Raw genomic sequence first — 13268 nt, forward strand, 5'->3', positions numbered from 1 at the left:
ATTGTTTCCCTTGCCTTTTCTAGAAATGAAATTTAGATTTATTTGCAAAGGTTATGCCAGCTTAGAACTAAACTATACCAGGATTTAAAGTTGTGTGTTGGGGCCGGCATTGTGATATAACAGGTTAAGCTGCTGCCTGCAACACTGGCATCACACATGGATCCCAGTTGAGACCTGGCTGTTTCACTTCCTATCCAGCTTCCTGCTAATGCACCTGGAAAAGCAGCGGAAAACAGTCCAAGTGCTTGTTGGGCCCCTGCATCTATGTGGGAGATTCAGATAAAGCTCCTGGCTCCTGGCTCTGGCTTGGCCCAGCCTCAGCTGCTGTGGCCATTTGGGGAGTGAACCAGCAGATGGAAGACCTCCATCTCTCCCCCCACCCTCTGTAACTCTGCCTCTCATATAAATAAATATTTTTTTAAAATATAAAGTTGTGTCCTGAAATTCTACAGTATGCTGATAAAGAGCAAACCTCAGTCTTTATTCTGAACATCTCAATTGTAGACTCATCTCATAGTTTAAAAATATATGCCCTTGGTTTATACATTCAATCATAAATTCAGTATGTTTAGGGACCATGCTATGGCACAGAAGGTTAAGTCATCACCTACGACATACTGGAATCATATTAGAGTGCCAGTTCAAGTGCTGGATGAACTAATCTGCCTGGAAAGGCAGTGGAAGATGGCCCAAGTACTTGGGCCCTGTCACCCACATGGGAGACTTGGATGGCATTCCATGCTCCTGGCTTTGGTCTGGCCAAGCTGTGGCCATTGCAGCCATTTGGGGAAGTGAACCAGTGGATGGAAGATCTCTTTCTTTGCCTCTCCCTCTCTGTCACTCTTTCAAATAAATATGAATAAATCTTTAAAAAATTTCAGTATGTTTAATTCAAATTTATCATGTACTTTTTCAACCCTGTTTACCTTTTCAGAAATGAGTGCCTCCAATCATTAAGTATGAATCATTGCCCTTGTTCCTTTTCCAACTTTGAGCAATTTGGTGCCAATTTCTTTTTCATTCTTCCATCAAAATCTTTCAGTTTTTTTTTTTTTTTTGACAGGCAGAGTGGACAGTGAGAGAGAGAGAGAGACAGAGAGAAAGGTCTTCCTTTGCCGTTGGTTCACCCTCTAATGGCTGCCGCGGTAGCGCGCTGCGGCCGGCGCACCGCGCTGTTCCGATGACAGGAGCCAGGTGCTTATCCTGGTCTCCCATGGGGTGCAGAGCCCAAACACTTGGGCCATCCTCCACTGCACTCCCTGGCCACAGCAGAGAGCTGGCCTGGAAGAGGGGCAACCGGGACAGGATCGGTGCCCCGACCGGGACTAGAACCCGGTGTGCCGGTGCCGCAAGGCGGAGGATTAGCCTGTTGAGCCACGGCACCGGCCAAAATCTTTCAGTTTTATTCTCTCTCTCAATCCCTACTGTCAGTGGTAACAGACTTCAAGCTCTTATACTCATTTATTATAACCCTCTTAGGCTTCTTTTCATTTCCAGTTTCTTCTACTACTAATCCATGAATGCTGCTATTAGACTAAATTTTCTGAGTTTTCTTTTAATAATATGAATATTTGCTGAAGAGTCTTCTAAATCTTATTGTTTCTTACTCCAGTGCGCCTGGTCTGTCTCTCAAGGCATTTCATCCCCACATCACCTGTTTCTTACTATTCTACCAATATCAGCTCTTAGTTTCATTTAGGCCAATATCCTTGTCCCTGAATGTCTTCTCAACAAGGAATTTTTATTAAAATTGATTCACTTTGTTGTTACCACCCATGTAAATTTCCCGAATCCTTCAAATCAGTACACATAGTAACCCTTCCAATAGCTACTCCAGGTCATGTGTCCATCTTCCATTTTTAAACTCTCAGTTGCATTTATATTAAGTACCAGTTTGGTTTTACCTAACCCAAGTAATAAGGGGTTCCCCAGTCTAACTTGCTACACTCTATATTCCATGTAAAATGCCAAGTATTTGACTTATGAATTACCTACACATGCACATCATTCAATTCAGTACCATGTGACATTGGCAACTAAGAGCTCATTTACATTATGCATTTAGAGAAATGTAAGGGTCATCTATTGAAATAGCCACTAGTAATGGAGGATTGTTAACCTATTCTATCAAAACACAACATTCAACAGGTATCACTAACAGTTAAACTAGCTGGCGCTGTGGCTCAACAGGTTAATCCTCCACCTTGCGGAGCTGGCACACCAGATTCTAGTCCCAGTCGGGGCGCCGGATTCTGTCCCGGTTGCCTGTCCTCCAGGCCAGCTCTCTGCTGTGGCCCGGGAGTGCAGAGGAGGATGGCCCAAGTGCTTGGGCCCTGCAGCACACCAGCCACAGCGGCCATTGGAGGGTGAACCAATGGCAAAAGGAAGACCTTTCTCTCTGTTTCTCTCTGTCTCTCTCACTGTCCACTCTGCCTGTCCCCAAAAAAAAAAAAAACAAAAAACACAACAACAGTTAAACTACTTAGAGCACACCTTTAAAAAATTTGTGTTTCTGCGTGGGTACAAACTGATGTGATCTTTACTAATTATATACTGAATCGATCTTCTGTATGTAAAGATAATTGGAAATGAAAAAAAAAAAAAACAAAAACAAACCCTGGTGTTAAATTGGAAATGGCATAGAAAATTAATTAATTTTTTTTAAAAAATTATTATGTAGGATCTCTGTCTTTAATGTGCTGTACACTCTTATTTAATGCTATAACTAGTACTCCAACAGTATTTTTTTTTTTCACTATGTGTTGCTATATGGCGGCAAACTGTTGAAATCGTTACCTAATATATACTAAACTGATCTTCTGTATATAAAGAGAATTGAAAATGAATCATGATGTGATTGGAAGGGGAGAGGGAGCGGGAAAGGGGAGGGTTGCGGGTGGGAGGGAAGTTTTGGGAGGGGGAAGCCATTGTAACCCATAAGCTGTACTTTGGAAATTTATATTCATTAAATAAAAGTTTAATTTAAAAAAAAATTTACTCTCTTCCTTTAAAATCTTCAGTTATTTCTGATTATTGAGATAAATACTTTAGCACCCTAAATTTCTCACTATCTGGCTCCAACCTTCTTTTTCAGCTTCATCTCTCAGTATTCAAAATATACTCTTGAGTAAATGAGATGAACCTATGAAAATACTCTGTCTCTCATACATAATGTGTTGGTAAAGACTGAGTATCTCATATCTGAAATTTTTGGGACCAGAAGTGATGCAGATTTTGGAGTTTTTCAGAATTTAGAATATGTAGATAAATAAAAAAGAGTATGTAGAGTTACATGATTATCTTGAGGATAGTACAAAATTCATTTATGTTTCATATTTACCTTATCTAATTTGATTGAAGGTAAATTTATATCAAATTTCTAGTGTATCTGACTTTGAGCTACCACATTTTGTCAGGTGTGGAATTTTCCACCTGTGGTGTTATACTAGTAGTCAAAAAGTTTCAGATTTTGGAGTATTTTTCAATTTGGATTTTTGGATTAGAAATACCATTCTACCACCTGTAACAATACAATGATTAAAAATCCCATCTATCCTTCAAGTCCATTAATGTGGTTAATTTATCTCTGAAGTTACTCCAAATTCTCTCATTTTTTTCCCACTTAGAAATTCTATGGTACATACATTCCCCTCTGCCCCACCTTTTTTAGAGTATATTTTAATCCACATTATAATTTAACATTTTTATTGGGGGAAGGACAACGAGAGTTTCCATCAGCTGGTTCACTCTGCAAATGACCAGAACAGCCAGGATTGGATCAAGCAAAGCCAGAAGCCTAGAACTTCATTGAGGTCTCCCATGTGGGTGATATGGACCCAAGCACTGAGTCATCACAGCTGCTTCTCAAAGTCTGTACTATCAGAAATCTGGGGCCGGCACCGTGGCTCAACAGGCTAATCCTCCGCCTTGCGGCGCCGGCACACCGGGTTCTAGTCCCGGTCGGGGCACCGATCCTGTCCCGGTTGCCCCTCTTCCAGGCCAGCTCTCTGCTGTGGCCAGGGAGTGCAGTGGAGGATGGCCCAAGTGCTTGGGCCCTGCACCCCATGGGAGACCAGGAGAAGCACCTGGCTCCTGCCATCGGAACAGCGCGGTGCGCCGGCCGCAGCACGCTACCGCGGCGGCCATTGGAGGGTGAACCAACGGCAAAAGGAAGACCTTTCTCTCTGTCTCTCTCTCACTGTCCACTCTGCCTGTCAAAAAAAAAAAAAAAAAGAAATCTGGAATCAGGAGCTACATCTGAGGACTGAACACAGTTACTCCAATATAGGATGTGGGGGTCTTGACTAGTATCCCAAAGCCTCCCTATTCCTTACCATTAGGTGCCAGTGTTATGGTGTAGTGGGTTAAGACATTGACTGTGATGCTGGCATCCCACATGGGCCCAGTTTGAGTCATGGCTGGTCCACTTCTGATCCAGCTCCCTGCTAATGCACCTGGGCAACAACAGAATATGGCCCAAGTGCTTGGGCTGCTGCACCCACATAGGAGACCTGGATGAACCTTCTGGCTCCTGGTGTTAGTCTGGCCCAGTCCTGGCTCTTGTGGTCATTTTGGCAATGAACCTGTGGACAGAATCTCTCTGTTTCTCCCCGTAACTCTGCATTTTACATAAATATAATAAATCTTTTAAAAAAGCCATTAGAGAGAGATCTTCAATCTGCTGGTTTACTCCCCAAATGGCTGCAATGGTCAGAGCTGCACCAATCTGAAGCCAGGAGCCTGGAGCTTCCTCGGGATCTCCTACACAGTACAGGGGCCCAAGTGTTTAGGCCATCTTCTACTGCTTGTTCAGGTCATAGCAGAGAGCTGGATTGGAAGTAGAGCAGCTGGGTCTTGAACCAGTGCCCATATGGCACAGCACCAGCCCCTAAACATTATTTTTTTGTTGTTGTTGCTGATTACTTATTTATTTGAAACAGTTATAAAGAGAGGGAGAGACAGAGAAAGAGAGAGAAATTTTCCATCTGCTAGCTCATTCCCCACATGGCTACTATGGCTAGGGCTGGGCCAGGCCAAAGCTCAGTGCCTGGAACTCCATCCTGGTCTCTTACGAGGTGCATTAGCATGGAATTGCACTGGAAGTGGAATAGCCAGAATTCAAACTGGCATCCATATTGTATGCTGGCATTGCAAATGGTGGCTTAAACTACTGCACCACAACACTAGTGCCCATTATTTTTGTTTCAATTTCATACAACTTTTCCAGTTTGCAGGAGAGTTGGTCTGATGCAAGTTACTGCACCATAGCTGAAAATGACTATCTTCAAATATCTATTAGAAATTAAAACACACATATCCTCTCACCTGGCATTTCCACTCCCAGGATTTCACCCTAGAAATAAGCTTATACAGGGTCCCCAAACATATGGGCACTAATGTTCAAGCATTATTAACAATAGCAAAAGCCATAGAAGAAATCTATAAAGGATTAAAGCATATCTGTCTAATGTAACACAATGATGCTGTAGAAACAAATGACATGGATTTGTGCATGCTAAAATGGAAGATGGAAAATTATACTATGTGCCAATTTAGGTAAAAATTGGGAAACACATTTGCATGCATTTCCATATGCCAAGATGTTTCTGAAGGGGTACATTAGAAAAGAAAATAGTGATTGCTCTGAGAAAGGACAGAAAACTGGAGCCCTGGTGTTTCTGGAAGGTTTTTCATTATATTATAGTTCTTCAATTTAATTTTTACACAGTTCATGCCTTAATTTTATAATGAACATTATTTAAGAATAAAATAAATATAGCATAAGAAGTGCTACCCACCATGAAGAAAAGAGGAAAATGGCAGTTCAAAGATTTACGTAAGCAAGAAAACCTCATGTAGTGAACTGTTTATACTTTCAGGACAAATTGGATTTAGCTGAGAGAAGGAGGGATAGTGTATGCAGAAAAGAGGAGCAGACCACAGTAATATGAGGGGCTACTTTAGAAAAACCATCATCAGTTCAAAATTGATAAAGCACAGGACAGAAGTAGTAGACTTTATCTCATGGGCTTCATGTTTAGTGAAGGAGAGATAGTTTCTGGGTAAGGAGTTGAAGAGTATAAGGAAAGTACGATACAAACACCTTTACACTTCTTATATAGTTTTATGATGGTACTGTAAACAATAGATTGACAAGGGGAAATACAGAAGAGATACACTTGAGCTGAAAGACTGCTTCAGTAATCTGGAAGACACTGATGTGGTCATAATTAGGATAAAGAGCAGCAGATCATACAACACCAAGAAAGAAGAATTAAAAGGACTTGGGTCCTTATTTATGAACAAAGAAATATATAAAGACATATAATACTTTTTGGGTTGAATTACTGTCAGGAAACATAAAAATGACAGAGGAACATGAGGAAACAAATGTTCAGTTCTGCACAACTGAGGTGGAGGTGCTTAGAGACACTTAGGAGGTAGAGGTACTGGCTGGCAGCCAAATACACAACTAGAGCAAGGAGGAGGGTGACTGAGGAATAAACCAAATGTTCTACCAGTGAAACTGCTCGTCAGGAGCAAGACTATATGAATAGAATCACACATACAAGGAGAAGAATATTTATGGAGCTCCTCACAAAGGAATCCAAGAACAGAAGTTTTAGGAATGAGGAACATTACAGAAGTCAAAGGACGACAATTTTAAGAAGGCATACACTCTTTCAGAGAAATTTAGAAAGACATGGCCTGAGATGTGCCAGTGGTATTAAGGACCCAGAAGATGATGCACAAGCATATCATCTCTACTTCAGTTTATGGTGCTTCACAGTTACTGTGCTTTGCTTTTCTGTTTTTTTTTTTTTTAAGATTTATTTATTCATTATTTGAAAGGCAGAGTTACAGAGAGGCAGACACACACACACAAACACACACACACAGAGAGAGAGAGAGACAAAGAGAGAAAGAGAGAGATGTGTTCCATTCACTGGTCCACTACCCAAATGACTGCAATGGCTGGAGCTGGGCTGATCCGAAGCCAGGAGCCAGGAGCTTCTTCCAGGTCGCTTACGTGGGTGTAGGGGCCCAAGGACTTGGACCATCTTCTACTGGTTTCCCACGCTATAGCAGAGAGCTGGATTGGAAGTAGAGCAGCTGGGACTTGACACAGCACTCATATGGGATGCCAGCACTGCAGGAGGTGGTTTTACCAGCTAAGTCACAGCATTTGCCCGGTTACTATGTTTTTAACAAGTGAAGGTCTGTGGCAATATTGTGTCAAGCAAATTTGTTAATTTTTTCCAACAGATACTTTGTGTCTCTATATTGCATACTGGTAATTTGAGTAATATTTGAAGCTATTTCTTTAATATTATATCTGTTACAGTGATCTTTGATCAGTACTGTTTAAATATCATCATTTTAATTGTTTTTGGGGGTCATAAACTGTGACCATGTAAAATAGCAAACTTAACTGATTAGTGTGGTAAGTGATCTGACTGCTCTACTGACTGACATTTTTCTTTCTCCATCTTGTCTGGTTTCTCTATTTCCTGAGATACAACGCTGTTGAAATACGGCCAATTATCAATCGTTCAATAGCCTCTAAATGCTTAAGTGAAATGAAGAATAGCATACCTCTCACTTTAAATCAAAAGTTAGAAATGATTAAGCTTGGTAAAGAGAGCATTTCAAAAGACAGTCTAAAAGCTAGGTCTCTTGTGTAAAACAGTCAAGTTATAAATGCAAAGAAAAAGTTATTGAAGGAAATTAAACATGCTATTTCAGTGAACTCATCGATGTTAAGAAAGTGAAAAAGCCTTATTGCTGATCTGGGCAAAGTTTTAGTGGGGTGGGTAGAAGATCAAACCAGTTATAACATTCTCTCAAGCCAAAGCCTAATTTAGAAGAAGGCTCTAATTCTTTTCAGTTTTATGAAAGGTGAGGCAATAAAGAAGATACAGGAAAAAGATTTGAAGCTATCTTAGATAAGTTTGGTTCATGAGATTTAAGGAAAAAAGTCACCTGCATAAGAGTGCAAGGTAAAGCAGCAAATACTGATTAAGAAGCTGCAGCAAGTTATACAGCAGATCTAATTTATGAAGGTGTCTACACTAAACAACATACTTTCAATGTAGACAAAGCAACTGCAAATGAAAGGCATTATTTAGGACTTTGATAGCTAGAGAGTATAAGTCAATGGCATGCTTCAAAGCTTCCTAGGGTGGGCTGATTGTCTTATTAAGGGTCAGTGCAGCAGGCGCCATGGCTCACTAGCTAATCCTCTGCCTCACGGTGCCAGCACACCAGGTTCTAGTCCCGGTCTGGGCGCCGGATTCTGTCCCGGTTGCCCCTCTTCCAGGCCAGCTCTCTACTGTGGCCCGGGAGTGCAGTGGAGGATGGCCCAAGTGCTTGGGCCCTGCAACCCATGGGAGACCAGGAGAAGCACCTGGCTCTTGCTTTCAGATCAGTGCAGTGTGCCGGCCGCGGCAACCATTGGAGGGTAAACCAACGGCAAAGGAAGACCTTTCTCTCTGTCTCTCTCTCTCTCACTGTCCACTCTGCCTGTCAAAAAAAAAAAAAAAAGGATGCAGCTGGTAAATTTAAATGCTTATTTTTTTGGAAATGCTAGAGGCCCTAAGAATTTCACTAAAGCTACATTGCCTGTTTTCTACAAATGGAACAAGGCCTCAATGACAGCACATCTATTTACAACATGGTTCACTGAGTATCTTAAGCCCACTATTGACACCTACTGCTCAGAAAAAAAAAGATTCCTTTCAAGATGTTACTGCTCATTGACAGTGCACCCATCACCCAAGAGCTCTGATGGAGATGCGCAGTATGTAATATTGTATACATGCCTACTAACACACACCCATTCTCTGTCTCTCTCTCTCTCTGCCTCTCTGTAACTCTGTCTTTTAAATAAATAAATAAATAAATAAATCTTTAAAAAAGAAGAAAACAGTAAATGAAAACGGAATCTTCCTTGAATGTGTGGGGCATATTAACGATTTGACAATGATAAGGGTGAAACAGGTTAATTCGAACTCTTTTGACAATTTCTAGTTTGTAGAATAATTTCATAATTGGCCAAAGACAGATTAGATAACACAGTCTCTATAGGAAGCTTTTATTCCTGTTTCTTATGGCAAAGCATGTGATCACAGAGACCGTTCATTAGGAGTAGAGTACTTTTTACTCAAAAATGTTCATTTTAATGAAGTCAAGTTTCTGACAGAGCAATTTCCTTTTAGGTATAATATAATCCTCTATTTGGGTCAACATGCTGCTAATAATTTTCATAATTTTAAGCATATTTCATATCCATCATAAGTTTAATTTCTTCATAAAACATTTAATGTATGTATCTGCATTTTTCTAAAATAAATTTGATTTTATTATCATTATATCACAGTACTTTTTCCCTCTTTAGATGATTATATTTTGAAAAATATAAATTCTTACCTCTAAGAGAATAGGTTCCATTTGATCTAAGGTTTTCCCAAGATGCTTATCTGGATCTAATCCTGTTGAAAAAGGTTAAAGTTTTTAAGATAACTAGCTTAAAGACACATTTCCCTTCCCTTTACTCCTCTTTGCACAGGAAACCAGTTTCTATACTTTAAATTGCTTTGACCCTAAAGTAAAATGTACTTTCTTAGTATTTATTTTATTATTATTCTTGGGTAACTATTTTCCTTGCTCCTAAAAAAGAAGTTTCAATTAATTTAATTTGCACTGTATCAACAACCTACTGTATCATTTCACTTCCTTTCTTCTTTTTGATAACTGTAATTAGGATGAAAAAAAAGTATCATTTCAAAGATATAAAATTAAAATCATTGTTATTTTAATTACTATGTTTTATTTTTCTCATGGAAAATAGGGTGAATGGTCTAACTTATCCTTATTTTATTTAAACTTGAAGCACCTTATTTAGAGAATAAGAATAGAAAATAGAGTGGATGACTGTTGTGCCTATATAATTAATTCACTTAATAGTAGTGAATGGACATAAATAACTGGATTATCAGATTAAATGACATTTCATTTGTTCAAAGATAAGTTTTCCAAGTAAAAGAAATGGGGCCAGCTTTGTGGCATAGCAGGTAAAGCCACTGCCTTCAGTGCTGGCATCCCATATGGGTGCTGGTTCAAGTCCTAGGTAGTTTACTTCCTTTCCAGCTCCTTGCTAATGCACCTGGGAAAAGCAGTGGAGGATGGCCCAAGTGCTTAGGCCTCTGTACCCATGTGGGAGACCCAGAAGAAGCTCCTGCTCCTGGCTTTCATCTGGCCTATCCCTGGTGGGTACAGCCATTTGGGGAATGAACCAGCACATGGAAGATCTTACCAAGGATAACCAGCCAAGAAGATAAAGAAAGTTACAGGTCATAACTTGGCTCAGAAATGAACAAATTCATTTTAGATATTTATATTCATATATACATATATTTGCTTAATTTATATAAATTATATTTATTTATTATACAAACTAATTAATAGTGTTTTGTTTTGTTTTGTTTTGTTTTGTTTTACAGGCAGAGTGGATAGTGAGAGAGAGAGAGAGAGAGAGAGAAAGGTCTTCCTTTTTGCCGTTGGTTCACCCTCCAATGGCCGCTGCGGCCGGCGCATCGTGCTGATCTGAAGCCAGGAGCCAGGCGCTTCTCCTGGTCTCCCTTGTGGGTGCAGGGCCCAAACACTTGGGCCATCCTCCACTGCCTTCCTGGGCTATAGCAGAGAGCTGGCCTGGAAGAGGGGCAACCGGGATAGAATCTGGTGCCCCAACCGGGACTAGAACCTGGTGTGCAGGCGCCTCAAGGCAGAGGATTAGCCTGTTAAGCCACGGTGCCGGCCTAATTAATAGTTTTATTTCCAGTTGGATGCCTTTAGGGGAACATTTCTTGCAACCACATATCAGAATAAGAAAAGGAAAGTCAGGTAAATATTAAGTGTTTTTTATTTACTGAGAATTAACTTAGATAAAATCCCCAATTAAAATACCAAAAACGTTCTTCTCAGGTCTGGAAAAAATGATCCTAAAATTCATATAGAATCACAAGAGACCTTAAATAGCTAAAGCAATCCTAAAATAAATCTGGAGGCATCAAAATACCTGATTTCAAGGTATATTACAGTGTAGTTATAATCAAAACAGCCTATTATGGCACAGGAGTAGACACACAGACCAATGGGATACCCTAGAGACCCTAGAAATTAATCCACACATCTACAACTAACCTTTGACAAATGAGCTAAAAAATACTCCCTGGAGAAAGGGCAGTCTCTTCAACAAATGGTGTTGGAAAAATTGGATATCTGAATGCAGAAGTATGAAACAAGACCCCTTACACACTACACAAAAATCAACTCCAAGGACCAAGGATCATGCTTCCTGCTGCTCAAAAATAATTGGGAAGGGGGAAATGTGGTGGAATGAGAAGACCGTGCCAAGATGGTCGCAGGCAAGCAAGCGTTAGTTACTCAGGAATGGCTTCAGAACCCACCTGGCAGAGAAGCCTACCTGGCAACGGGCTGTGATTGGTTAGGGCATAAATCACCCCTTGACTGGATTGGCTGTCTTGGCTATATAAGCTGATGTACCAACTGAAATAAACGAGTCTGCGAGCTGCTTTCCTCTAGCTCGCTTCACCTGACTCCCGGTGTCTGTATGGTGACTCCGTACCTCTTGTTCTGACTGCGCTTCTCTCAGAATGAATCCACCTCAACAACAATGGATCAGGATCTAAATCTAAGACTTGAAACCACCAAATTATCAGAGGAAAACAGGGGAAACACTGCAAGGCATTGACATAGGTAAAGATGTCTTGGATAAGACCCCAGAAGCACAGGAAATAAAGGCAAAAATAGAAAAATGGGATTACATCAAACTAAGAAGTTTCTGCATAGCAAAGGAAACAGTCAGCAAAGTAAAGAGGCAAATGACAGAATGGGAGAAAATATTTACAAACTATACATCTGCTAAAGGATTAATATCCAGAATATATAAGGAATCCAAGAATTTCAATAATAAAAAAGCAAACAATAAAGTTAAGAAATGGGCTAAGGAGATGAATAGGTATTTTTTTCCAATGGAGGAAATACAAATGGCCAACAGACACATGAAAAAATGGTCAGGATCACCAGCCATCAGGGAAGTACAAATAAAAACCACAACTAGGTTTCTGCTTACACCAGTTAGAATGGCTATCATTCAAAAATCCAAATATAACAATTGCTGGGGAAGATGTAGAGAAAAAGACACTGTAATACACTGTTGGTAGGAAGAAAATAAGGAGATACCTCAGAAATCTGAAAACAGATCTACCATAGGACCCAGCCATTACATGCCTGGGAATTCAACCAAAGAAAACAAAAATAGCATATGAAAGAGTTATCTGTATCCCAGTGTTTACAGCAGCTCAATTCAAAGTAGCTCAATAGGAATCAACTGAAATGTTGATCGAATGATGACTGGATAAAGACATTTATATATATATATATATATATATATATATATATATATATATATGGTTCATGTTTACATGAACAAAAAAACTAGGCCAAATATCTTAATAGGTACCTCACCAAGAAGATATAGATATGGCAAATAAGCATATGAAAAGATGTTCTATGTCTTATGTCATCAGAGAAATGCAAATTAAAATAATGGGATGCTACTACAATCTATTTGAAGGCCAAGATCTGGTACACTGGCAACACAAATGGAAAGCTGTTGAGCAATACCATTTCTGACAGGTATGCAAAATGGTACAGCCACTTTGTAAGATAGTTTGAAAGCTTTTTTTTTTTTTTCACTAAACTGAATGTACTCTTAATGTATCATGCAGGAATTTTTCCCCTTGATGTTTATCCAAATGTGTTAAAAACTCAAATCCATGCAAAATCCCACAGATGGAGGTTTGTTACAACTTTATTAATAATTGATAAAACTTGGAAGCAAGTTTTCATTCAGTAAATGAATTAATAAAATATCATACATGCAAGTAATCGAATATTATGCAGGACTAAAAAGAAATGAGCTGGTAAGCCATTAAAAGAGGCATATTACTAAGTGAAAAGCTTCAATCTGCAAAGGCTACATACTGTAGGATTTCATATAGATAACATTTTTGAAAAGGCAAAGCTATGGATAGAATAAAAAAAATCACTTACTGATGTTAGGGTGGGGAAGGGGAAGAAGGCTTAGAAAGGAAGAGCACAAAGGATTTTGATTGGGATTGCACTGAATCTGTAAATTGCTTTTGGTATTCAGTAAAAATACTCTGTATCATGCTACAATGATG

The 13268-nt window shown here is 39.6% G+C and overlaps 1 protein-coding gene across 2 annotated transcripts in view; it reads right to left on the reverse strand.

Moving 5' to 3' along the window:
* The window catches only part of DPH6 (diphthamine biosynthesis 6), a 202402-nt gene that overhangs the window by 31913 nt on the left and 157221 nt on the right, over nt 1–13268 (reverse strand). For both annotated transcript variants that reach the window (XM_062205585.1, XM_062205583.1), the window contains one exon: nt 9430–9491. In XM_062205585.1, coding sequence (XP_062061569.1) covers nt 9430–9491 — 62 coding nt within the window. The remainder of the gene's footprint in view (nt 1–9429; nt 9492–13268) is intronic.

This window comes from Lepus europaeus, chromosome 11, assembly GCF_033115175.1.
Source record: "Lepus europaeus isolate LE1 chromosome 11, mLepTim1.pri, whole genome shotgun sequence".
In the NCBI taxonomy this organism is placed as follows: domain Eukaryota; kingdom Metazoa; phylum Chordata; class Mammalia; order Lagomorpha; family Leporidae; genus Lepus; species Lepus europaeus.